We start from the raw sequence: 24,198 nt of genomic DNA on the forward strand, positions 1-24,198 counted from the left end.
GTGTGAAAATGCTCCGGGTCCCGTTTCCATGCTAATGGGTAGCAGCAGATGGGAGAGAGGTGGCTGCACCAACAATGAACAAACGCACCAGCAGCCTGACTTCAGACACTCCTGTTGGATAATTACAGGGCTCTGCTTGACCATTCTCATCTGTAGTTGATGTGCGTGTTGAGAGATGCAAAGAGCAATCAGGGGAGGAAAACCATCTTATTAACAGGTACTCAAAAACTTGGGAGGAAAAGAAATCATAGAATAGTTTATCTCTTATTTAGTTTATCCATCCAGTTCCTTTCGCACTCATACCGAAGTACAACTTTTCAGTGAATTCAACAGGCAAGTTTTCTGAAATTGAGGAAGCCAGAAAAAACCTATGCAAGAACCTCCAACCTAAGGAATGTGCTCACCACTCACCCACTGTCACTATTTAGTTTAAGACTGAAAATGATCCAATACATTAGGGAGACCTGCAAAATCTAATGACATCCACTACAATAAATGAATGCAAAGAAATTAATGATAATGCTTGTTTCAAATTCATTCGATGTACTGTATGTCTTGCGTCTTGTGTGTGTGCGTGTGTGTGTCAGTGATTTAGGGTCCAACCCTCTGAATAAGCACAAATATTCCGCCTGATAACATGCCGCTGATTAGAAGCAAGACTACCGTGTGTGTGTGTGTGCATGTGTGTGTGTGAATGTGCATTTATATGTAATGTAGAGTAGTAGTGTTAATGCTATAGGAAACTGCGCCTGTTTCCTGCCAAGTTTTCTTTTTTATTTTTCTCCCTTTATTTTATTATCTCAATCAATACAGGATGTCAATCTTGGTTTTCGTGTTTCCCATTGGTCCTTTTATTCATAACATTTTCAAATAATTTTTCAAAAAACCCAACTGGTAGAGTGTGGCTACCTAAAGTTAGCTACAATTAAGAAATGATACATATTACTGAAAAGATTGTTTGGGGGTTTTTCTGCATTTTTCTGTCAGAGACAAATGTTTGAGATGAGAGTTAAACATTCACAAGTACTAAGACTGGAGGAACAGTCACCGCACACTGTGTGTCACTGCAAGGAAAACACACACACTCACCGACGTCCCGAGGAATGCTGTTGGAGTAACGAACAGGAAATGGATTCCCAGAGACAGGAAGTAACTTCATGGAGAGAGGAAGTGTTTGCCGGCATCCGCCCTCTGTCTACTGAATGTGGAAGGATAGGAGGGAGGGGACAGGGGTGGAAGTGGTGGGGGGCACAGTTAAAAGGGGCCTCAAATTATCTGGTTATGAATAAGAGAAATTTAGAAAAATGTACAACATATTACACACAGGCTGTCTTCAAAGATTCTTGCAATCACATTTCTTGGTTTTCTCCCAATTAGTGAATGCTGTCTTTCTAGCATTACTCCATCATACTGCAGATTCATAGCAATAGGTGAAGCTAGTGTGGCAAAATACAATTAGGGACGATTATTTTACTAGATTTTATTTCAAAACCAGCTCAGCTTTGCCGATTCCAAAATGTAAAAAAACAAAACATTGATTTCACAACAAGCTAATTCTCTTCATTCTCTTCTAGCATAAACAAAGTGCTACTTGGCTTTTAATAGACTCACATATCTTATTCACAGAATAAGAAAACAAAAAACACTTTTGATGCTTCATATATCTAAACAATATTCAAAATTCTCTTTTGTGGGACTAAATAAATATGTACGTATTAAACTTGTATATTTTATTTTAATTAACAATATTGCCAAAGGCTTACATATTCTTTTTCCAAAATATCACCTTGTCTACATGTTGTTTTGCAACAACACACTACTTTGTGTGTGCCGCAATAGTAAGTCATTCTTTGTAGGAGAGGAAACATGTACAATCCCCCCGCCCCCTAACATCCACCAAAACCTTTTCTTTTTTTATTAATGAAGGGGTAATTCAGAGTGCTGGGCATCCCTGATATAGAAGGGCAGAGGATGTTCATATTTGACAGATGGGATTACTATTTGTAATCTGGGGTGGTGAGGAATGATTACAGTGTGACTCAAATAGTAAATTCCTCGATCTGGATTTACACCCAAATTAACTTACACGACGCATTGCTCTCAAGTTTGTTTTTCCACTTCAACAGCTCAACTATGAGTTACTTTATTGCCAACTAAACAGCATTTAACCCCATTAAAAATTCCAAAAGAGCTCCTGGCTGACCACCCCCCACCCCCACTTCCCGAAACTGTCCACGCTGCTTACACGGATACTTGACATCCAGGCAGCGCATGCAATCATACAAAATCCCCAGGGAACGGGCTTAAGGTGAAATGTCAGGGGTCAACATAGTGTGTGTGTCCTATTGGCTCATCGTTGAGGAAGTTTGAGGAGCTCACAGCAAGAGTTGAATGCCACACACATGCGCACATGCATGCTCACACTCCCATTCAACACATTCGGGTACAGATTTGTTCCAGACTGGAACTCAAAGTTGTATTTTACCGCCACGGGGAAAAGGAGGGTGAACATGTGCTTGTGTACGTGTTTATGTGCAAACATGTGCATAGATGGAGATGGCACTCAATGGACAGATGGTCCTTTGTGACTCCCGACACCTGCCAGCTGCTGCTCTGCTCCTCTTCATCTCCTTTCTTCTTTTAACCTCTCCTCTTCTCATCTCCTCCTTCGCACCCGCAATGTACAACTCAGTTTTTTTTAAACTATTCTTTTCACCACTGTTCACGGCTAAAGGTATGGAAAAGATCTCTTTCAACCTGGAGGAGGGATAATCTGTGTCACTTTGAAACAGTGAGCCAATTTGGGGATTTTTTTATTTTAAATTTCCTTGATAAATGATGGGAAAATGTAAATACTTGGTTTGACATTCAATTGAAATTGTATTTCGATGGGGAATCTCCTTTTCTGAACTGTGTGTGAGTGTTGTAATGGATAGAACAGAGATGCCTGGAGGAATGTGTGGATGTTGGCCTTAGCTGCTTTCATGTTGTCCTTCTGGCCTTATACTAGTTGACAGTGTATACTTCATTTTGCCTAATTCTATTCCAAACACACTATCAAATAGTTACACACATGCAATGATTTCAACCGACTTGAAAAAAAATAAGGGATTCATTTACGCTAAACACAGACGGATCGTTACTCTGTTGTTCGACTGTTGGTACAATATTTTTATCTCTCAATACGCTATATGTGTTTGTATTACTTTAAACGTATATTTGAAGACCTGAAAAAATGTGTGCCGTAAATGACCCACCAAGAAAATGTTGACGAGGGAGTGTTTAATAGGACATCTCTATATCGTGAATTTCACTTTTTGCAGGGTTTGTCTGGAACTGTATAAGTTTGTATCATTTAAGAAACATATCAACAAGAATGTTCAGAAGGATCAGCCGAAGACATTTAAGTGGTACAATCCCCTCACAGCTGCTCTAAGTGACCCTCTACCCTACCCTCCTGGGGGGAGAAGCAGTTGGAAAAGATGATGGAAACAGGAAGAGAGGTCTACTGTGAGCATGTCGCTTTCCCTGCTGGGCGACACGTGGTTTTTTAAAAGAATCCGAGGGAATTCCAGACTCATTCATGCAGCCTGAGAAAACAATTGCGTCTGCTTTGCTGGCTGTCACTCTCGCTCCTCGCTGTCTCTAACCCGGACAGTGGCTGAGAAGGGACAGCTGGCTGGCAGTGTACATGTGTAGGTATCTAGCTTTATATGTGCTTCTCTTTTTCTTTGTGTATGGGTGAGCCTATGAGGTCACGGGTCAAGCGGCAGTTCACAGACAGCGACATAGTTCCCCTCCTAACAGGAAGGGAGGGCACTGTCCATATGCTGTCTTCACTCACTCTCACACACACACACACACACACACACACACACACACACACACACACACACGCGCGCGCGCGCCCCGACAGGTACACATCACAGTCTTCACCGGCACACACAGCGCACTCCCAGGGAAGCCAGATGTTGAATGGGACGTAGAATTCTGCCATTGGAAGGAGCAGATGAAGGGGTATGAGTACACATAACAGTTTTTTTTATACGTTTCTTTACATTCTTGAAGAGCTTCAAGAGCTGAGCTATACAAAGATGGCTGAATGTGCATGCCAGACAGGTAGATGTCACTCTGTAAGGAAACACGGCTCTAAGTATTTTTTTAACAAGGGTGACTCCACCCAAATTTTTTTTGCATTCTATAAGTGCGACATGATTCATTGTAGCCACGTCTCCTGGAGAATACATTTTTATTGGGGTAGGCTAGATATGTCAAGTGTAGCTTATGTGCAGGAAATGATGAAGGCTTCTCTGATGATGCTAAGCGTCTTCTATTGCCACTAGAACGACCCAAGTGCAATCATTTCAATGCCGTGAATTTCATCATGTTTCTCTGGTGACCGTGGAAACACATTAGTCCTATAATTCAAATTCTACTCGGACTCTTTTAAGCAGTTCCAGAAAATAGATAGATAGATAGCAAGACAACACTCACTAGAATGTTTTAAAAGCACAGGAAGATCTGGTCCATGGCTCGGCTCATTAACCCAAGGCGGGCTGTGCGGCCCAATACCAAGTTCGAAGAGACAAACTGGTGGTTAGAGAGTCTCTAAACAGTGGTCTAGAGACCACTGCTCTAAATCACAATCAACCACGTTCTAAGCCATTCCTGCTTCATGTTTCTTTGGCAGATTGTTCTTCCACTCACATGCAAGACTCTCCAGCACTCTTTCTTTGATTGATCTCCTGTTTTTGGTTCTCCCTGCCTTGTCGTTTTACTGGTAATCACCTCAGGCCTTTGTCCCCGACTATGAGTTCTGCCTTGGTCCTAACAGCGCAGTGTGATTGTAGAACATTACCGGTACTTGTCCAGGCACAAGGACCCTTCCCAAGTCTAAAGAGTATCTTGGTGTGAACTTAGTGAACTGTGCTCAGTCCACTGCTTTTCTCTGGAATGACTGCTATGGCATGTTGTACTGCGTTTGGGTTTTGCTTTTACCCATGACATTTTCCTGATGTTTTTGCTTTCCAGCAGAAGCCTGAATGTTTTGTACTAGTGTTTGGGGCAATTTTGATAGGATGCGATGAAATCAAAATGGAATTTAATGCTCATCATTACAAAACATATTTTGGGCAAAAACCAAACTGTTCAGCAAAAGAACAGTATACCTACTGTGAGAAACGGTTCTGACAGCATTTTGCGTTGGGCCTGTTTTTCTGAGAAAAGGTGAAGTGAATTATGAATGGTTTGAAATAGCAGTCACTTACATGGAACCTTTGATCTTCTGACAGGAATCAAAACAACATGTCAGGAAAAGCCAATTATATCACACATTTATTTGGGGTCAATAAATAGCACTTGAGGTGTATGCTTATTGCACATCCCCATTAATATGAGGTTGATTAATATGTGTTTACTTCAGTTTGAATACAGCCACACTGGATTCTCTCTCTCGCACACTTTCCAGGAATGTTGTGGCAAAAAGTATTCTTTTATGTTCGACTCTGTGGTTAATGCACATTCCTACATCCAAAGGAGGCTACAAAAACACACACTTACTGGTTTGAACATTGCTTGTCTTTGTAATTTCAGCTGTGCAAGTCATTTCATCCGTGCTATATGCTACTCATAGAGCATATTTGACAATAAAAGCTGACTTGACTTGAATTGCTTTGGCCATATCGAATGGTGAGGCGAGACGTATGTTACTGATCAGAGAGGGTGCCCCCTCGTGTCGTGAAGGGGAAATCTTTGTCAATTATTACAAAGAAATGATTTGGGGTGTTTTTTAAAAAATGTGATCATGAAGGCTTTGTGTTTTTGGTAACACGGATGATAAGCCTTTATAATAGGTAAAAGGAGTATAATGGGGCTGATAAGCAGTTAGACTGAGAAATCCCAAATGAAATGGATTAGAACCTTCAGTTTTGTAGTAGAGATTGCTACTTTCTTTCGTCAAGCTTGGCTACCAAGAAATTTAACTTTTTCTAAATGTGTGGTAATCGCTTTTCTAACTTGCTCCTCACATTGTAATACATTTTGAATCTGTGTTGCTCCATAAATTGCAGTTTTTAGCCAATATACTGTAGCCATGTCTTCCTCACAGTCTCCTCGCTGCCCATCTTTAAAGCCCTCCTCAAAACTCACTTGTATTCTTTGGCGTTTGACTCAGCATGACTTAGATTTGCTATTGGTTTTACTGCTTGGTGCTTTCTACCGCCTTATTACTTATTACTTATTACTGATTCGTCTTACTGTTTATTGTATATGTTAAATCGCTCCATGTACAGCACTTTGTATGCAGCGATGGCTGTTTGAAAGTGCTCTATAAATACTGTTGACTTGACTTGACTTGACAGTCAGACTCTCTGTGTATGAATCTCATAGCTTTTCGTATGAAGCTGGCATTTTCATGCTTGTATGTGTCTTTCCTTGGGAATCTGTGAAGCAGGTTTTCAGCAAAGACGGCGACCTAAAATTATAATTATAAATAAAATTACTGAGTAGACTGACAAGTAAGACACTTAGGTGTCTTTGTCTCCCAATTCCGCTACTCTAAGATGGGAGTACCTTCATGAAGAGAAACAGCAAAACTACGGTCAGCAAAATAGTGAGTTGTGTTTTTAATTATTTGTTTTACATCTTTTTCTCTTTAGGTTCATCAAAATATTACGCGAAACCTGTCCAAGGCGCAAAAGAGTTGGTGCTCGGGCTTGTCTTCTGGTGTGAATGATTAGCTGGACACGCCCTCTGCTGGTGATCACAGGGTCTTGATTTCTTTTTTAATGTTAATTGTTCAGCAGACAGTAATTACGGTAGTCATTTAAAATATACAAACATTTTTTAGACAAGGGTGAATATTTGCAGCAGCTCTCTCCTAAGTTCACTTAAAGGAGTGCAGATATCTTGGGGTAACAATCAAATTAAAGCGCATAGTAAGTTAAGTTGAGCGATGATTCGGCGCCTTGTTGCACACGTCCACAATGACCTTTTGCAATGTCTTTATGGATGTCGCCACCGGTTGGAAACTTTCCTGGAAACTGCCCTTTCCTTCCCTGAGCCAAGCCAAGAAGCCATCCAGCTGCTTCTGTACCTCCGCTTGCTCCTCGAGTTCAGCCTGCAGTGCATTTCGAGCACACACCTCGGCCTCATAAGCTCTGCGGACCTCCGTCAAGGACGACTCCAGTCTGAGCATCTCCTAGAAGTGGGGAAGTATAGTAGTACAAAATGAGAGTTCATTATAGTATTAGTGGTGATAATTAGTATCGATAATGATAAACATGCTGTTACATGCTTTAAATTTTTGATTAGCTCATTATATTCTCTTTTGTTTTATGTTTTTATGCAATACAGGGCTAATTTTCTTCATTAAAAACACAAGCCTTCGATCGTGAGATCACTTTTGGTTTGTGGACCATGTTGGCAGTTCAGAACAGGAGGACAAAACAAAACACTACGACCCCTATTCTCCTTGTTCCCGAGAGCTCTTATGTATAGAAACAGCTATGGAAACGACTACTGTACCTGTAAGACACATGAACTAATAGTACGGTATTTGTTACAACGGCTCATGTTTCCCGGTGTGGTTTATTTGAACGTTAGGCTGAAAATCTTCATTTGAAAAGACCACCAAAACGCTGCACGTGTGATCCCTTCAACTTGCTTACATTAAAGGGTAAATAATGTCCAAATTACTTGATATGACTCGCCTGTGTGTCCGGAGGATGTTTCCTGTGACACTCGTCCTCCTTCAGTAGGACGTTGGGCGGGACGGAGAAACAGCGGGTGACCAGCTGCTCCTCCATCCGCTCCGACAGCTGCTGGAAGCTCTCTCCCACAAACGCTTGCAGTTTGCGGCTACACTCTCTAGCCTGGACGCGGATCTTCTCCTCGGTCGTCGCGTCCAACTCGCCTTTACTCAGTTGTCGCACACATACTTTCTCCACCACGTTTAAAATGTCGCAAAGACATTCCAAGAAGGCGCTGGAGAGACGGAACATGAAAGTTTGCGGCGTGAAGCCGAAAAACTGCGACTCGTATAGTTCTAAAGACGACGCGGGCAGAATGCCGGTCTCCTCGCAAGTATCTTCTCTGCCATCCATCCTTGTTTTGACTTTTCCCGCTTCGTCTTGATCGTTTCTTCTTCTTTCAGTGACGTTGGCAGGAGTTAGACAACTCTATCACACTCTACTGCAACCAAGTGACGATAAATGGAATTGCAACCACGAGAAGCGCGCTACTGTAATGGCTGTCAAACATTTTTCCCACAAAGTACAACCATAGAATTGAAAATAGTACAGTAAAAACATTTTATGAATGATTCCTTTAAGAAGTTGCAGATGTTGACTCTCCTATCTGGTGTGCCACTCGGTGATGGTGTGGAACTGTGGGTGGTCCCCATCTCTGCGACTGACTGGCTGGCGACCGGTTCACGGTGTAGTACGGCTTTCGACCTAAAGTCATAAGCTCTAGCACAGGGGTGCTCAAACTTTTTGGATCGAAGATCTACTTTTCGATCAACTAACCTCCGGGGATCTACCCTTACCGGCACGCGCGCACGCGCACGCACGCCCTGATGAGAAACAGCCTGAAACTGAGGCATGCGACGCACTTTTGCAGCCTTTTAACTATCGTAGCTCACACGTACCGTTTTAAAGTGCTTCCCTGGGCCCTCCTAGATTCCTATTCTTTGCTCGTGCCCTCGGTGAATTGTACACGAAGCAAACTCTGAATGAGAATAATGACGATAAAAGATAGAGCGCAACAGTTCTGATCACAAACTGCAATTGCAGAGTGCAGACTCTAATAGGGAGCGGCTCCCTATTAGAAGCCGGCTCTGAGAGCCGGTCGTTCGCGAACGACACATCACTAGTGCCTACTGCTATTCCCAACTTGATACACCCATGATCGTCGTTGTAACCCTGACGATATTCAGGTAATTGGTAGCTAGTTTACCATGACGCATGTTAGGTGTTAATTTTGGACTGATGATTAATTATTTGAATGGTATTTGTAGAGCAAAATATTGTGGTTTGGAGCTTGAAATCTACCACTAGTGAGTCGCGTGAACAGCTGTACAGCGTAAGTGTTTGCAACATTACAAGATGTAAATATGTTTTTTTTTGGACTGTGAAATTATATGAACTGTTATCTGTTCTGTAGAGGGGAGATCATTTGTGTTTTTCCACATGCTTTGTTTGCACCCAAAACACCGGGACGTATTGAGTAAGTGTGTCTGCATCTTAAAACATTTGGGTTGTAATGATTATTTGTTCTGCACTTGAAGTTTAATGAAGTATTGTGGCTTGGAAATAATGTATTTTTATTTCAGTTTCTCTATTAAGCAAGCCACTGCTGTTGTCTATTATGGTGTAATTGTCTTTAATCTGTTAGATACTCTTCTTTAATCTCTTAGCTCCCTTTTCCAACGCTTTTAAAATTCAGTTAACGTCTCACTCAGTCTTTCCTCTTAATGCTGTACAATTTTTCATTGTCCAGTCGGGAATAAAGCCCACATAAAAATAATTTTGTGTTCAGTCCAGTCTTTCCAAAGACCCGGCTATACAATTTTGGTGTCAGAAATGGGATTCCCTATTAAATTCTGAGGTTGTAGTGGATAGTGTGAGTTTGAGTATAATAGACAACAGTAGTGGCGAAAAGTGAAGCAGTCCTAATGCCAGAGTGCGGACTGTCGATGGAGTGAGGCCTTCGTTTCCAAGCTGTGGTTCGTCTGGCTGAATGTGGAGCAAATTCGCATCGACATGCATCATGGGACACAAGCAAGTCTTCAAAGCTACCAGAAGAGAAATGGATTGACTTTTTGTGACTGTTGCGCTTTGCTGCGTTAAATACCTTGGAACGGAGACCTGAAAATGTCAGAGGACAACATGAAAGCAGCTGCCATCCTGGCAGGAACCCACAGCGAGGACGACCCAAGTTCTTTACAATTGGGTGATGAAGGTCGTATCTGTGTGACCGCATCACACTCACAGAGAACTCAATCGAAAACAGGAGGCTGTCATGTCAAGCCTGGCAAGTTTGGGTAATGTTCAGCCAAGATCAATGGTTTACATCCCAAGGGAAAAACACATTATACCTTTTTCTGGTGAGAATGGGAAAGATGTTGACACTGTTGATGAATTTATAGAGGAAGTGGAACGGGCAATAAGAACGAGAGGTCTACAAGAAGACCAAGTAGATGTGTTTTCATGTTTGTGTGAAGCCTTTCGAGAAAAACGCACTGTCCCGCAGCTCCTACATGCTTTCTATGCTCGCAAACAACTAGATGGAGAAGAATTGCGTGAATTTTCATATGCTCTCTCGCAGCTGCTTAATTCAGCCCTCCAACAGTCAGTCAGTGGTAGCTGATTCCAACAGTCACAGTCTCAGTTAGCTATTCGAAATCAGTTCGTTGAGGGAGTGCGAGACTCCACCTTGAGGCGTGAATTGCGTAGGCTGCTCAGAGAGAAACCAGAAAGTAGTCTACCGGTATTTGACGTGAGAAATGAGGCAATGATGTGGGCCCTTGAAGGCCAACCACAACACACTAGTGTTGCAAAGAACAGAAACCTAGTTAGTGATCACAAGGATGTGACTTTAGAGAAGAGAAACATAATCACTGAAGTCTAAACAGTAAAGTACCTAGTTAAAATAAGTTCCCAACAGGGAAAGGCTATTAGTGAGTTCACAAATGCAGTCCGTGGACTGTTTATTGTATATGTTAAATTGCTCCATGTACAGCACTTTGTATGCAACAATGGCTGTTTGAAAGTGCTCTATAAATACAGTTGACTTGACTTGACTCACCATGGCAAATGGCAGTCCTAAAGTTCAATCCAAGTATACGACTGAAGGCCAACCAATTTGTCTGCGGTGTGAAGGAGTTGGACCTAATATGGCAAGACAGTGCCCGGTGATACGCAAACCGCCATACCAACGTCCTACTGTGTCCAACCCAGCGGTCCAGGGAAACGGGAATCCTCCACTGTTGTGAGGGGTTGGAGTGGAGGCTCAGGTAATATGTTGACGAGAAAACGTTTTATAGAAAGGGCTGTAGGCAAGTGCCCTGAAGTAGACAATACAAATAGGTGCAAAATAATGCATACTGGACTCCGGAAGCAATGTAAGCACCCTCACAGAAAGTTTTTTCAGAAACTGTCTTAATGGAGGAGATGAGGATATGCACTGTACTGCTAAATGGCTTAAACTAACCACAGCAAATAACGTGCCTCTACCCCATTTAGGTTATGTTGAGTTGGATGTGCAAGCAATGCTACTGAGCAATGATCCCTGAGTGTGGATTTAATAATCCAAGATAGCACAGATGAGACTGGCCAATCTCTTCAGGGAATTATTGGAATGAACATTACCAAGCGATGTCAACATTTGGCATTGGCACAGTTTGACACCACTTTTGGAGGGAAATTGGATTTTGCCTGAAAAGAGGCTTTCCAGCGAGTGCAAGAAACAGAGTTCATAGAGAAGGTTTCAACTGCTCGTGTCATAGGAAAAAACAAAGTAAGAATACTGTCTTTTTCTGTTGCAACAGTTTATGCAAGGGGCCTAAGGAGGTCGTCCAATGTTGCTGTAAGCATGTTGCTTGAACCTGGAAATACTGTATCCAATTACCAGGAGGATTGATTGTTGTACCGACGGTAGTCTCTACCCATAGCCATGTTCTCCCAGTCCAAGTCATCAACTTTTCTCCAGAGGATATCTGGTTGACTCAAAGAACAAGGCTAGGTATTCTAAGTCAGTGTCAATGCAGGGAAGGCGATCCCGTTGAAGTGAACTTTCGACAGATTTCAGCTAACCACGAGGAAGTCACACTTAGTCAAAAAAGTGTTCAAAAGTCAAACTGTGACCTACAGGGTTTACTAGACCGGTTGAGCAATTACTACAATCATCGCGACAAAACCTTGAGGCCACATCAGATGTGGCTACACCTGTGCCTACACCGAGGGGAGAAAGAAAAGTGACTGTTAGTGTAGGTGTACCCAGTTCTGTCCTACGCAAGAGTCAGTGGAAAACTGCAGGGAATGTCTGGGTGCCCCTGTGCTCAACAACATCAAAAACATTATATCTCCAATTTTTGCTGAAACTGGCTGGGCTTATCGTCAACCTTTTGTCTTCAGGGTAGGTTTTAAAGAAGACATGACTTGTACTCGGTGACAGGATTCATTGGACTGTAATTCTTGAAGGTCACACTTGCAGTCCGCCGCCACCTAGCGGCAAGTATTATAAGCGGCGCACATGACGTAACCGTCAGACACGCCCCCTGTTTGGCGGAAAAAAAGGGACATGCGCGGTGTCACTTCGTATACTTTCCGTGTTCCTTTTCTCGGCTTGTCTCCTCGTAGCGGCTTTTCGCTTCCACACGTGTAGCCTTTCCTATGTGAATCTCCCTCTCCTGAATCCACGTGTAAGCTCACCCTGTTGTCTGTATAATGTGTGTGATTGTATGTCATCATCAGATCCACCGTGCTCCGTTGGTATGACGGGGGGCAAAGATTGCGCTGTGGAAGTTTAGTCGGCTCTTGTTAGCATGATGATGTTAGCTAGCCGACGAGCATCCACTTTTTGTTGTTGTGTTGCTAACGCTAGCTAGCTAGCAACCGTAGAAAGAGCAAGACTGAATGCGACTAGCAAAACCTGTGAAGCTAAATGAAATGTTTATTGCGTGTCGTCTCTTCAGGTGTGAAGCCACAGCAACCGGCAACCATGGGGACTTATCTGTCGCAGCCGAACACGACCAAGACCTCCTCAGATGGCGGCAACAGCACCATGAGCTACGGCTTCTCCGCTATGCAGGGCTGGCGGGTTTCCATGGAGGTGAGCCGAATGCCCGTCCTTATCAAAATGTACTTGCATGTATCTTGTCGGGTCCACTTGAACCAGTGAAAATATCAAAACAATCACCACCATATTTTGGACCTCCTCTCCATAACAAAAGCTTAGTGTCCGTTGAAGTCAGAAAACTGCGATCAATGTTGACCAAAACCTATGTGGACATCTCTACCCATACCCACATCAATCTCTAACAATATCAAATTAATAGCACAAATATTCTGGATTTTATGGATATCAACATCTTCACTCCATAGGCGCTCAATCCATTGTAAGGAGAAAAATGCTTAATCCAAAAGTTTGGAGTGATCATTTCGATATTTTTCAGAGATTCAAGTGGGCGTAGGTAGAGATGTGCACATGAATTTTGATGCCAGTTGGTTATTGTTTACTAACGTTGCTTAAGCAACGTGACACTTTTTCTCTACAGTGAACCTCTATGGGGAGAAAAACTCCCCATAGAGTTTTAAAATTCAGAATACAGTCCTGTGGTGACTGTTTTGATTTTAAAAGGTTGAAGTGGGCATGAGTAGACACATGCATGTGAATTTTGGTGACGATTCATAGCAGTTTTCTGACATTAAGCAACATTAAGCTTATTTGCATGTATGGTACATTGTTTGTCTGTTTTTGATAACAGTAAAGTGACTTCAGTGGCACTGATTGCAAAGTCTTGTAGTTGATATCCAATACTATACAGCATTCAAATCTGGATCAATATTAATTTTGTGTACGTATGTTTATGGAACAGGATGCTCACAATTGTATCCCCGAGTTTGACGAAGAGACCGCCATGTTTTCTGTGTATGATGGCCATGGAGGTAAACGTTGTTGAACACACTGTTCATTTATGAATGACTCATTGCTATTGAACACAAAAAATCAAAATCATATTCACTGAGTATTCCACACTTGTTTTGTCCAGCTTCTTTCACCATTGCTGAGATATTATGAGCTGCTCTTCCCTTTTAGGAGAAGAAGTGGCTCTTTATTGCTCAAAGTACCTTCCTGATATCATCAAGGAGCAGAAAACCTACAAAGATGGCAAATTACAGAAGGTTGGGCGTGTTGCTGAGAAGTACATATTTCAGAATGGGGGCTCTTCACTTGAGATTACTTATAGACTTTGTTTTTGCGTGTGTTCTTCATAGGCACTGGAGGATGCCTTCTTGGCCATCGACTGCAGAATCACCACAGAGGACGTCATCAAGGAACTGGTGCAGATCGCCAGGCGTCCCATCGAGGAGCCCCCCATTCAAAAAGTGGCAGACGAGGATGACGGTGAGTGGCTCCTTAAATAGAGGGAGGTTACAGCCCCCCATTTCGTGGGGTACAGTGCTCCTAATGGCAATCTCTCATGTTCTCTCGCTCTATGCTGTTTGTTCTGTCTTCTATCCAGTGGACACAGAGGAGGCGGCGTTACTTCATGAGGAGGCCACGATGACCATCGAGGAGCTGCTCGTGCGCTACGGACAGAATAAGAACGCTAACAAACAAGCCACTGTTAGCAGGTAAGCGCAATGTCTTTGTTTTCGGAATATCCAATTTCCACGTTGAAACAATCTCCCACACCAGGAAGAAATATACATGACACTAATCCCCATTATGGTGATTCTGTTGCTGTCATAAAAACTATTTGCTTTTAGTGACATCTTAGCATTCTTGGAACTAGTGCAAATATAATGTTGTGACCTAAGACTAAAACTCTTAAACAACTTGGATATGTGAACAAGAGTATTAGGTCACAACAGAATTTTACCTTTCTTGACTGTCAAAATTGTGAAAAACAAGTTAAAAGCAATAAAAAGAAACGACACCCTTTGGTGGATGACGCTAATAATATCCAGAGAGGCTAACCTTTTGCGCTTCACATTAAAATGCAACTATCTTTCTGTAATTTTCTGTCTCCAAAAAAGCCAAAGAGAAACAAACATGCTTTTCTATGCTCACGAGCTGTACTCTGACATATGCTAGTGCCGTTAAAGTTTCCACTGTGTGTGTATGAAGCTATAAATTACTCTGCATTATAAAACGACACCTGACAACGACTGATATGTTTCAAAGAGAACACGGTGAACCCTCTATTGTGTTCTGAGATTCCACAAACAATTTACTGTACTGTGTACCGGTCATTTTTATTGACACAAACATGGCAGGATGTTTCAGAGTATAAGCAAATTGCCACAAAGCAAGGAAATGGGCCAGAATAAAGGAGTGGGCGTGTATATTTTGAGAATCTGGAGCCAATGCCCCATTCACTGACTTCACCTGTGCATTTTGGTCGCAAAGACTGTCCATTTTTGACCAATCGAAAATGTTGAAAATGACTCGCTCTCACAGGCAAAGCAAAGATTTCCTTCTACTTTCTTGTTTCCAGCGCAACCGTGAAGAAAGCATCGGGCCAGTCTCCAAAGGCCTCTGGACACAAGGGGGAATGTGAGGAAGGACCAAAGAAGGAAGGGAGTGTGAATGGAGAGGTGGAGGAGGAGAGCAATGGAATGGAGGAGGACGACGGAGCAGACTGCGGGTCCAAGCTGCGGGCATGCCGCAAAACCCTTAGCGATGAAGTCTGTGGCTCAGGTAATATCACTTGATCCTGGTCATCCTTTTAAGTCTCACCTGAATGCAATTTCAGTCTTGAAGACTTTTGTGCTCGTTTCGCCTCCGCAGCAGCAGACTGTGACGGCTCAGGAGGCTCCAATGGTGATGACAAGGCCGCTAAAGCTGAGGTGGACGCAGGCCCCTCATGTTCTTCGTCCTCCAAAACTGAAGGCGATTCCAAGTCCAGATTCTTCGATGACAGTGAGGAGTCTGAAGGGGAGGGTGAAGACGAGGAGGAGAAAGACGAGGGCAGTGAAGAAGAGGTGAGGGGAACAGAGTCTGATTGCTGGGTTGGTCAAGACAGTAGAACAACATGCTGATGTTCTTGTGCTGGTTCAGGATGGCAGTGAAGAAGGGGAGGAGGTTGACAGCAGTGAGTTAGAAGAGGATACTGAAGAGGGAGAGGAAGACTCTGAGGATGAAGATGATGAGGAAATGAGTCTACCTGGAATGAATGGCAAAGAGGAGGTGTGTACCCGGAAGAAGGTGTTTTTATTTAATGAAACGGTTTGACACCTTTTGTCTTTTGTGCCTGTCTAATTGCGTTTTTACTGTAGTTGTTTTTTCTTAAATTGTGTTTCAAAATAAACCCCACCAAGCCTCAACAATCAAAGAAGCAAAATATGATACACAATGCAAAAGAAAGACAATCAATTCTATTCTTCTTATGAGTGTGAAAAAAGTAGCAAGCACAAAATATCAACAAATTAAAACACCAACAAGTAAAAGGGGATGTGATCATCAGTCATGCGTCACATAAGTTGCACTGTGTTCTTCTCCCGTCACTTTGGTCCGTTGCACACTCAAGCCACGTGACCGAATTCGTTGAGCAATGTATCCGGTACCGCCACTCACTTTCATGAGTGGCCAACCCCTTGGTTTAATTTCATTGTGACCCGTGGAAAGACTCTCGCCAAAATGCACGAATGCTTAAAAATGAATTGGATGATCATTGGCAAAACTGCCTGTCAAAAGTATCCACACACACACATGCTGACTTCTTTATTTACTGCCCGTTTCTTCTTTTTATTATTGTGATGCAAATACAGCAGCGAGAGCAATCCGCTTTTTCCTTGAAAATGTTGTTTGTTTGTTTTTTGGGAAAAAACATACTCTTTGTAGAACCTCATACGGTTCTTTTCAAGTAAGAACACTGTGTGGACAAGGGTCCATCAGCATGTGTGTGAGTGTTAGTCACCGACTATAATTTGTTGATGATGATTGTGCCTTAGTAACCCCTTTTTTTGTTTTTGTTGGAAAATTGTACCACAGTGAATGTCCTTGTAGTTCAGTAAGCATCTTTCAAAGTGTAACCAGGCTCTTGTGTTTTGGGGGGCGCTGGATTGAAGCCTGGCTCAGACAGCGGCACCACTGCTGTTGTGGCTCTGATCCGAGGCAAACAGCTGATTGTGGCCAACGCTGGAGATTCCCGCTGCGTGGTCTCAGAGCGAGGTAACGAGCCCATATTTTGCTTTGTGTCTGCCACAAATAGTTGCTTTTCTCTATTTAAACACCGGAACGTGTGGCTCTTTTGGTTACTGAGATGTTCAGAGCTGGATTTTGACACTGTTCTATGGCTGTGGCACAACTTCTGGCTTTTCCGCAGGGAAAGCGGTGGACATGTCTTATGACCATAAGCCTGAGGATGAGTTGGAGCTGTCTCGTATTAAAAAGGCTGGAGGCAAAGTAACCATGGACGGACGGGTCAATGGCGGACTGAACCTCTCTAGAGCCATTGGTATGTATGCACGTTATTACCCAATAGCCACTCAGTTTGGTACGACTGCACATCTGAAACCGATAATTCAAAGTACAAATACTTTGTGTTTGTGTGTGCAATTATTCATTCCCCTTTTATTATTCCTCTTTACTTTGTCAAACTATGTTTGTGACTTTTCTGAATTTCATTTCTTTAAAATGGACAATGCACATTAATTTACGCGGGTTTTCTAAACGCTTGACCAAAAATATTCACAGACTAATGTTGCTGATCTGCGCTGTCCTCCGTGTTCTCAGGTGATCATTTCTACAAGAGGAACAAGGTCCTGCCCCCAGAGGAGCAGATGATTTCGGCCATGCCCGACGTGAAAGTTTTGACCCTCAACGATGACCACGACTTCATGGTCATCGCCTGCGACGGCATCTGGTGGGAAGCTTTTAACTTTGAAATACTCTCTGCGAAATAGTTGCTTCACGTTGCTGCCGTCGTTACTTTTGGCCTGTGGCTGAGCCTCGTTTTCTCATAACGTTCACGCAGGAATGTGTTGAGCAGTCAGGAGGTGGTAGACTTCATCAGCGACAGGATCAAGCCGGACCAGAGCGGCGCCAGACCGCTTTCGTCCATTGTGGAGGAGGTGATTCCAAAAAAAAAAAAACATCACATAAGCACGCCTACACATGACCTAATCCGATTCAAGAAATCTTGATCGACTGTGTCAGAGATTTATTCACGAAACAAAAAAGTCATTTTTGTGGTTGTTGTTGTTGTGCGGTGGTGTTGAACTGGACTTCAATGGTTCCTCCACTTACGAGTGACCCAACGTCAATATGAATTTCGAGATATGAGGTGTCACACAAGCGACTTGAGTTGCAGGCAAAAATGGGAGTTACAAATGGAAGCAAACTTCACACTGAACAGAACTTCGGCAGATAGTGAACAATTAAAAAGCCAAGTGCTTGTTTCAGGTGGTTTATTGCCACTAATGTATCGCACATCTTAAATCTAATATTGTTTATTTTAATACAGATTGATGTATTGCTTGTTTCAATATTTGTGAAGAGGTTCTTGAAAAAATAATTATGTATTAAATTGCAATATTAATATTGACGATGAATAATTGCAATTAGATTATTTTTCAAAATGGTTGAACCCTACACTGACATAATCCCCCCCCTCTCCCCACCAGCCTGACAAATTACCTTTATGATTTGTTTCCCTCCTCAGCTTTTGGACCATTGTTTGGCCCCAGACACATCTGGAGACGGGACAGGATGTGACAACATGACCTGCATGATTGTCACCTTCCGACCGCACCCGTGCCTCGCACAGACCCTGTCAGATGACACGAAGAAGAGGAAGCACCCGGAGGAGGAGCAAGAGGAGAAGGCGGCGGCGAGGGGAGCCGAGCTCAAGAACAACGGGAATGACGGCAAAAAGCCCAAAAGTGACCAAAGCTAAGGAAGAACTGTTGGGGGCGCGAGCAGCTGGTCATAAGAAATGAAGTAACTGACCTCACACAATGCTCACTTCACCATGAAACAAAGTTTTCTGTTTTAGGTGGATCCTCACTTTAAACTCACAAGTTGTTTCTGTCCTTTGCTGACATTGGTAATGACGACGAGCACCCTCCCTCCAGCCCTTGCCATTCAGTGGCAACTAGAGCAATTCATCTTTTCCTTACCTACATTTAGACCACGCTTTGGTTCATTCCCGACTTTTTCTGAACCGCCCCGAATTTTCTCTACCTGGCTTTCGCACACTTTCATTTTCATGGGAGTTTGAGCTTACTTTGCGTTTCTGTCCCCAGCTTTCATTTTGCCCAACACCTGCACAATACTCCTGGGGTGTTCTGAAGCAGTCTGCGCCACTGCCAAGTGCCATAAAAGTTGTGATTTGCGTTTATTTGTCCATCTTTAGATTGTCTGCAGGCAGAGCACAGGTGCCATGTTTGCTGTAAAGCGGTGATGAGACAGACCAAGAGCGTGTTTTGAGTTTAGTGCTGTATTGGTTGCCCCCCCTCCCTTTTTTTTTTCCTTCCTTCCTACATGTCGTCAATGTTTAAATGAATTTCTGGAAGCGAGAAAGTATTTTTTATCCCCCCAAACATCCTTAGACGTCCATCCAGAGACATTCATTATATCACCGTTTTCAAGATATTATTTTTTTTGTTTAGGAATTATATTAAACAAAGGCAATTTGTACCTGAATAGCGCTATCTCTTTATAAGATCGTCGCGATCTGTGGAGGCGAAGCACCAAGTTTTTTTTTGAGTGGTACAATTTGAATTCAAGACTTTCAACTCCTTATGATTGTAAGTTGGTGTCTTGCGTTCTTAATTAGCCCTCCTGTACATAGCCCCCCCCTCCCCCCCAGTCCTTGTACGTGAAGATTAAAATCACCTTTTCTTTTTAATTGTATGTCTGTGTAACATTTTTGGTGCATTCTCTTTTGACACCAGTATGTAAGTACATTCAATTTTTTTTTTTTTTTTTTACAAAAGCAAAAGTGTGTTTCGCAACTCACGTGTGTCTCACATGGTTTTCTTACCTTCTTTCCGGATCATTCAAAGTGATGCAAAAGCCCAGCAGAGGGCAGCAACGATGTTTGAGTGACAGGAGGATGAATTACGGGATTGCTCAAGAGGGCCCCAACCGCAACATAGTAGTCCCAAAGACTGCACCTAGATAGAAAAAGTAAATACAAACACAAGAAGGAAAAAGTAACGGTTTTGGACATTATTTTCACAAGGCACTGACAATTTTAATACATTAAAAAAAACAACCAAAAACTTATGTTTCGGGTGATAAAAGTACTTTTCATTGATTAGCGACACAGTGACTGCATAGGAACTGATGCTGAAACTGCGAGGGGATTCATGGAGTTTAACTTTACATCTGCTGTGGCAACCCATGCCCTGTGGGCCAGATATTCTTGAATTAGCCTCACCAACCATTTACATCAGGCATGGGAAACTTAAATGCCGCAGGGGGCCACAGTTTTTCCATCTGTGCTACTGAGGGGGCCACCTAAGGACCACACACTTTCCTGACCATATATGACAAAAATGCCCCTTTAAATATGGACAAAATACGTGCGTATGTGCAGAATGCATGCTCTCAATATATTTCATCATCTATGCACGCTTCTCTCCCTCTCTCTCTCTCTCTCTCTCTCTCTCGCTCTCGCTTTGAAACTAATATGTGGCCTTTGAATACAAAAGTTAGCCTGTCCCTTCTTTCCATCTTACTTTAAGTTGCCAAGTGTTCAGGATGCTTGTCATAGTCTTCCTATAGACTGCTGCTCCCCTTTGGAAGGATCATTGTTGCTGCAGGAACAATAGAAAGACTGAGAGGAAACATACTGTCCCTGGATTCTAAAAGCGTCAGCATGGACACACACACACACATGCAAGCACACTTCCGCTTGACTTAAACAGGCAGGATGTTTTTTTGTCCTCACAGTGTAGATTACAAGTTTTCGTGTAGGATCCATCGAGCCAGCTTTGTTCATTGATCGGAGGGAGCCCCAAACTGTGGGAAAGGCCTTGAGAGGTAGTGTGAGTGCAAACTATGGACAATTTAGAGTCTTCAATAAACCTAACAAGCATGTTTTTGGAATGTGGGATGTAGACTGAGGGCCTGCATAAAGACCACACAAATATAAGAAGAACATGCAAAGTCCAAGAAGGCCTGGATGTGCTACCCACTATCACACTGTGCCACCATCATACACGCAGTCTAGAGTAAATTTAAACTCTTGAAGCGGTCCAAAAGTATCTTGAAACCCGTAAAAAATGCTGAAGATGTACTAGGCAGTGAAATACTGAATATGCTATCAAGCAGTCACTCCAATTTTTTTGTGCAAAAATAAATCTACAAAAATGCTTCTACGAATGGCTACTTGGATAGTCAATTGCCACCTTGTCCAACTGTGCGTGTGTGTGTATGTGTGTGTGTATGTATGTGGTACAGTCCAATATAGCACGCTATAGACCACAATAGCAGGTTGTAGTTAGACAGTGGGAACATTCATCAAGATTCCAAGTCTTTTTTGGTCACCGGCTCTCGTTCGTCAAACTCTGTTCGTCAGACTCACATTGCACACACCTCAGCACACACACACACACACCAACACACACACACACATTCCAGCAGTCAAAGCTCTGCAGTCAAAATACCGACTGAGAATGAAAATAGATGACTAACCATACTGTGTGTTTTTGAAAACCACACTGATCTGCATTCCTGCTTTGATATACTGCAGTCCATGCAGCACGTGATACACATTTTTAAAGTGGATTGTTAAAAGCGACATGAATATTGCCTGTCGAGCTTCTGAGTGACACAGGATGGGTATTTGCCTAAAATTCCGTCTGTGACTATTTGTGGAAGGCTAACAATTGATTTTTTGTGCATCATTTTCGATACCACTGGGGTCATTGTGGGTGAGTTTGTGGTCGAGCGGACTTTGGGCGAGAGGTGGGGTGGTAATCCCATGGACATGTTAGCAGCTAACTGTCACCTAACTTTCACAGATAGGCAAACAACAAACCTTCACACTCATGTTCACATCTAAGGACTATTTAGTCTTTAGCTGAGCTAACGCACATCTATTAACCAAAATGCGCAACGTATTGAAACTTCATTCATTTCAAGACTGCAACGGTGATAAATGAAACAGTGAATTTGTCAATTAGTTGACAAAATGCCCTAAATATAAAATAAAGGTTCCAGTGGAAATGCTTTAAAGTATATGTGTCAAGGCCCGGGTCCAGATCCGGCCCCCCACGTCATTTTATGTGGCCCGCGGGAACAAATCACGTGTGTCAACTATCATGATTCTTGCTGAAATCTGTACCAAAATGTCAAACTGTTTGTCTTTAAAGAGTGTTGTTTATTTGCTTTCACCCTCTGACACAATATCGTTAAGCATTGTGAAATGTCTGTTTTGTATCGACTGAATAAACGAGAATGAATTCTGATTCACGAACATACGCACAGTGGTATTACCTGGTATGGTATGGCGTATACAATGAAGTTGTCCGCAGAGTAAGACATTTCTACACGCTCGTTAGTAAATGAGGTCGGTATTCTAAACTCATGAACCGAGCAGTAAAATGTTACTCACAGGTAGCTGAACTAGTTGACAAATTATCAATTCACAGGTTAATGACTTATTATATACTTCCCTGGTACGAATACATAACCATTCAACCTTATCCAGTTCACGCTGGTGTGGAGCTGGAGCACATCCTAGCTGAGCGAAAGGCTGTCAATCACAAGGCACATAGAGAGACAGACTCCACACCGGAGACATTGAGTAAATGATTGAAATAAAGAAAAGAAGAAGCCAGCAGACGAAGACTTTCAATGAAACGTGGAGTGATGAAATTTGAGTTTATTGGTTGTTTTGTGTTTGTTTTCAATCTTCCCTGTTACCTGCGATTTGCCTTGGCCTTGTAGAATGAAACGATTCACCACTCTCGGTCCTTAACATACAACGCGTCATACGTGTCAACTTTACCTTCTTTAAATAGCCAAACAGTACATGCCTAAATGTGTATACACACACACACACACACGCACGCATGTGCGAACATGCCAATGTCAGCTGTTGATGGCAGGATGTCGCCACATGTCAGCTCCAGACACATCCCCTGGAAAAGTTTCTGTGTGTGTGTGTGTGTGTCTTATTTGCTGATGTAAAACAGGAAAATGACCTCTTCCTTTTTTCCTCTCCACCTCCTCTCTTGTTCCTCCCATTTTCGATACATTTGTGTCCTCTAGTGTTCTCCATCCTGAGTGATGCTTTTGTCTGCTCTCATTGTGTCACTTCCTCTCATTCTTATGTACAGACGTGCAACTTGTAAAGCCAGACCACATATTTTGTCCTCTCAGTAAATGTAAATAAACCCAGTCGGGAACAGCACAATTGTTTACTATATGGCGAGGCAACAACACTGGTGTAAAAGAAAAAAAAATGGAAAGAAAACAATGACTATAACTTAAGACAATTTGTTGTTTCTGAATTAGAATGAATTGGGTTATTTATGAAGATTTGATTCATCACTGTTGGAGTGAAAGTGATATTGTTGGGTAATGTTGGAAGTTGTACATTTCTATTTGATACAGTAATCCCTTGTTTATCGCGGTTTATGGGGACCAAAAGCACCCGCGCTAAACGAAAATCCGTGAAGTAGCAACCAATTAATGTATAAAAAGGTTAAAAAAAACATTTTTTTAAAGTCCGCAAACAGCCTGCGAGAAGCTTCAAAACAACAGCGAGTCATATAGAGCAACTTATACAGTACTGTACTCCGTGTATATAAAAAAATATATATATATGTTTGAGTGTGATGCACTGAACCCGCGATAAACGAACTGCGAAGTAGCGAGGGATCACTGTACTTTTGTCTATTTGACACCAATTATTCAGTTTTGGATTATTTTCTTACGATTACTATGGTAATTAATTGGAGGGTTACTTTATTACTTTTACATATGTCCTTTTATTGAAGAGTATAAGGCGCACCTTCAATGAATGGCCTAGTTTTCATATAGAGGACGCGCTGGATTAAAAGGCGCATAGAATTGAAGCTACAATAGTGGCGGAGGTTGCGTTATGGATCCTCTAGATGGAGCTATGCTAAAGGAAATACAATACAATACAGCTTTATTTATAAAGAGCCTTCGCAACCGCTGCAGCTGTAACAAAGTGCTTTACAGAACGTCAAAAATAATATTGATCCATATGTCGCTCCCTCAGGATGTAGCATGAAGCAGACACGAATTCCAGGAAAAAAAACAGTTTATTTCTTGGCATAAATAAAAATAGCATTACGAAACAATAAATGAAAGACAAAAGTTATGAAAACAAGTGATTCAACAAAAAGGCACACAAACCTCATGATTTCACATCCACAAGGGGCTCAATATGCTTAGAGGTCTTGCTTGTCACCTACTTCCTTTGTTTAGTCAGTAGTTTACTGTGCTTTTGGAATGATCTTCGTTTCGTAAAGGCTTCGTAGGGCT

General features: G+C 42.4%; 2 protein-coding genes and 2 long non-coding RNA genes across 5 annotated transcripts; 2 read left to right on the forward strand and 2 right to left on the reverse strand.

The window, feature by feature from the left end:
• Nucleotides 1-6,774: 6,774 nt before the first annotated feature.
• mis12 (MIS12 kinetochore complex component) lies at nt 6,775-8,336 on the reverse strand. Its single transcript, XM_052063575.1, has 2 exons — nt 7,710-8,336; nt 6,775-7,198 (listed from the first exon to the last, which is right to left on the reverse strand). The coding sequence occupies exons 1-2, from the start codon at nt 8,100-8,102 to the stop codon at nt 6,941-6,943; spliced, it is 651 nt and encodes a 216-aa protein (XP_051919535.1). The 5' UTR covers nt 8,103-8,336; the 3' UTR covers nt 6,775-6,940.
• A 517-nt stretch (nt 8,337-8,853) lies between these two features.
• On the forward strand, nt 8,854-9,522 carry LOC127600104 (uncharacterized). Of its 2 annotated transcripts, XR_007962274.1 has the most exons (3): nt 8,854-9,081; nt 9,163-9,225; nt 9,345-9,522. It is a non-coding gene; the product is annotated as an uncharacterized LOC127600104 (long non-coding RNA). The 2 variants fall into 2 exon arrangements; XR_007962275.1 differs by lacking the exon at nt 9,163-9,225.
• Nucleotides 9,523-12,257: 2,735 nt separating this feature from the next.
• Nucleotides 12,258-19,654, forward strand: ppm1g (protein phosphatase, Mg2+/Mn2+ dependent, 1G). Its single transcript, XM_052063410.1, has 14 exons — nt 12,258-12,421; nt 12,695-12,831; nt 13,598-13,667; nt 13,819-13,904; nt 13,998-14,127; nt 14,246-14,357; nt 15,224-15,426; nt 15,517-15,710; nt 15,787-15,915; nt 16,797-16,899; nt 17,054-17,185; nt 17,464-17,593; nt 17,705-17,801; nt 18,392-19,654. The coding sequence occupies exons 2-14, from the start codon at nt 12,721-12,723 to the stop codon at nt 18,623-18,625; spliced, it is 1,731 nt and encodes a 576-aa protein (XP_051919370.1). The 5' UTR covers nt 12,258-12,421; nt 12,695-12,720; the 3' UTR covers nt 18,626-19,654.
• LOC127599453 (uncharacterized) lies at nt 19,214-20,539 on the reverse strand. Its single transcript, XR_007962119.1, has 2 exons — nt 20,415-20,539; nt 19,214-19,847 (listed from the first exon to the last, which is right to left on the reverse strand). It is a non-coding gene; the product is annotated as an uncharacterized LOC127599453 (long non-coding RNA).
• Between the last annotated feature and the right edge of the window lie 3,659 nt (nt 20,540-24,198).

This window comes from Hippocampus zosterae, chromosome 4 (genome assembly GCF_025434085.1).
Source record: "Hippocampus zosterae strain Florida chromosome 4, ASM2543408v3, whole genome shotgun sequence".
Classification (NCBI taxonomy): Eukaryota; Metazoa; Chordata; class Actinopteri; order Syngnathiformes; family Syngnathidae; genus Hippocampus; species Hippocampus zosterae.

Excerpts from the sequence above, each read along its gene's own strand:
- ppm1g (XM_052063410.1), top strand. The coding sequence starts at position 12,721 with ATGGGGACTTATCTGTCGCAGCCGAACACGACCAAGACCTCCTCAGAT. Across the intron at positions 12,832-13,597 it reads GCTGGCGGGTTTCCATGGAG|GATGCTCACAATTGTATCCC; the intron begins GTGAGCCGAATG and ends TTTATGGAACAG. Across the intron at positions 15,711-15,786 it reads ACGAGGGCAGTGAAGAAGAG|GATGGCAGTGAAGAAGGGGA; the intron begins GTGAGGGGAACA and ends GTGCTGGTTCAG.
- mis12 (XM_052063575.1), bottom strand. The coding sequence starts at position 8,102 with ATGGATGGCAGAGAAGATACTTGCGAGGAGACCGGCATTCTGCCCGCG. Across the intron at positions 7,199-7,709 it reads AACATCCTCCGGACACACAG|GAGATGCTCAGACTGGAGTC; the intron begins GCGAGTCATATC and ends CCCCACTTCTAG.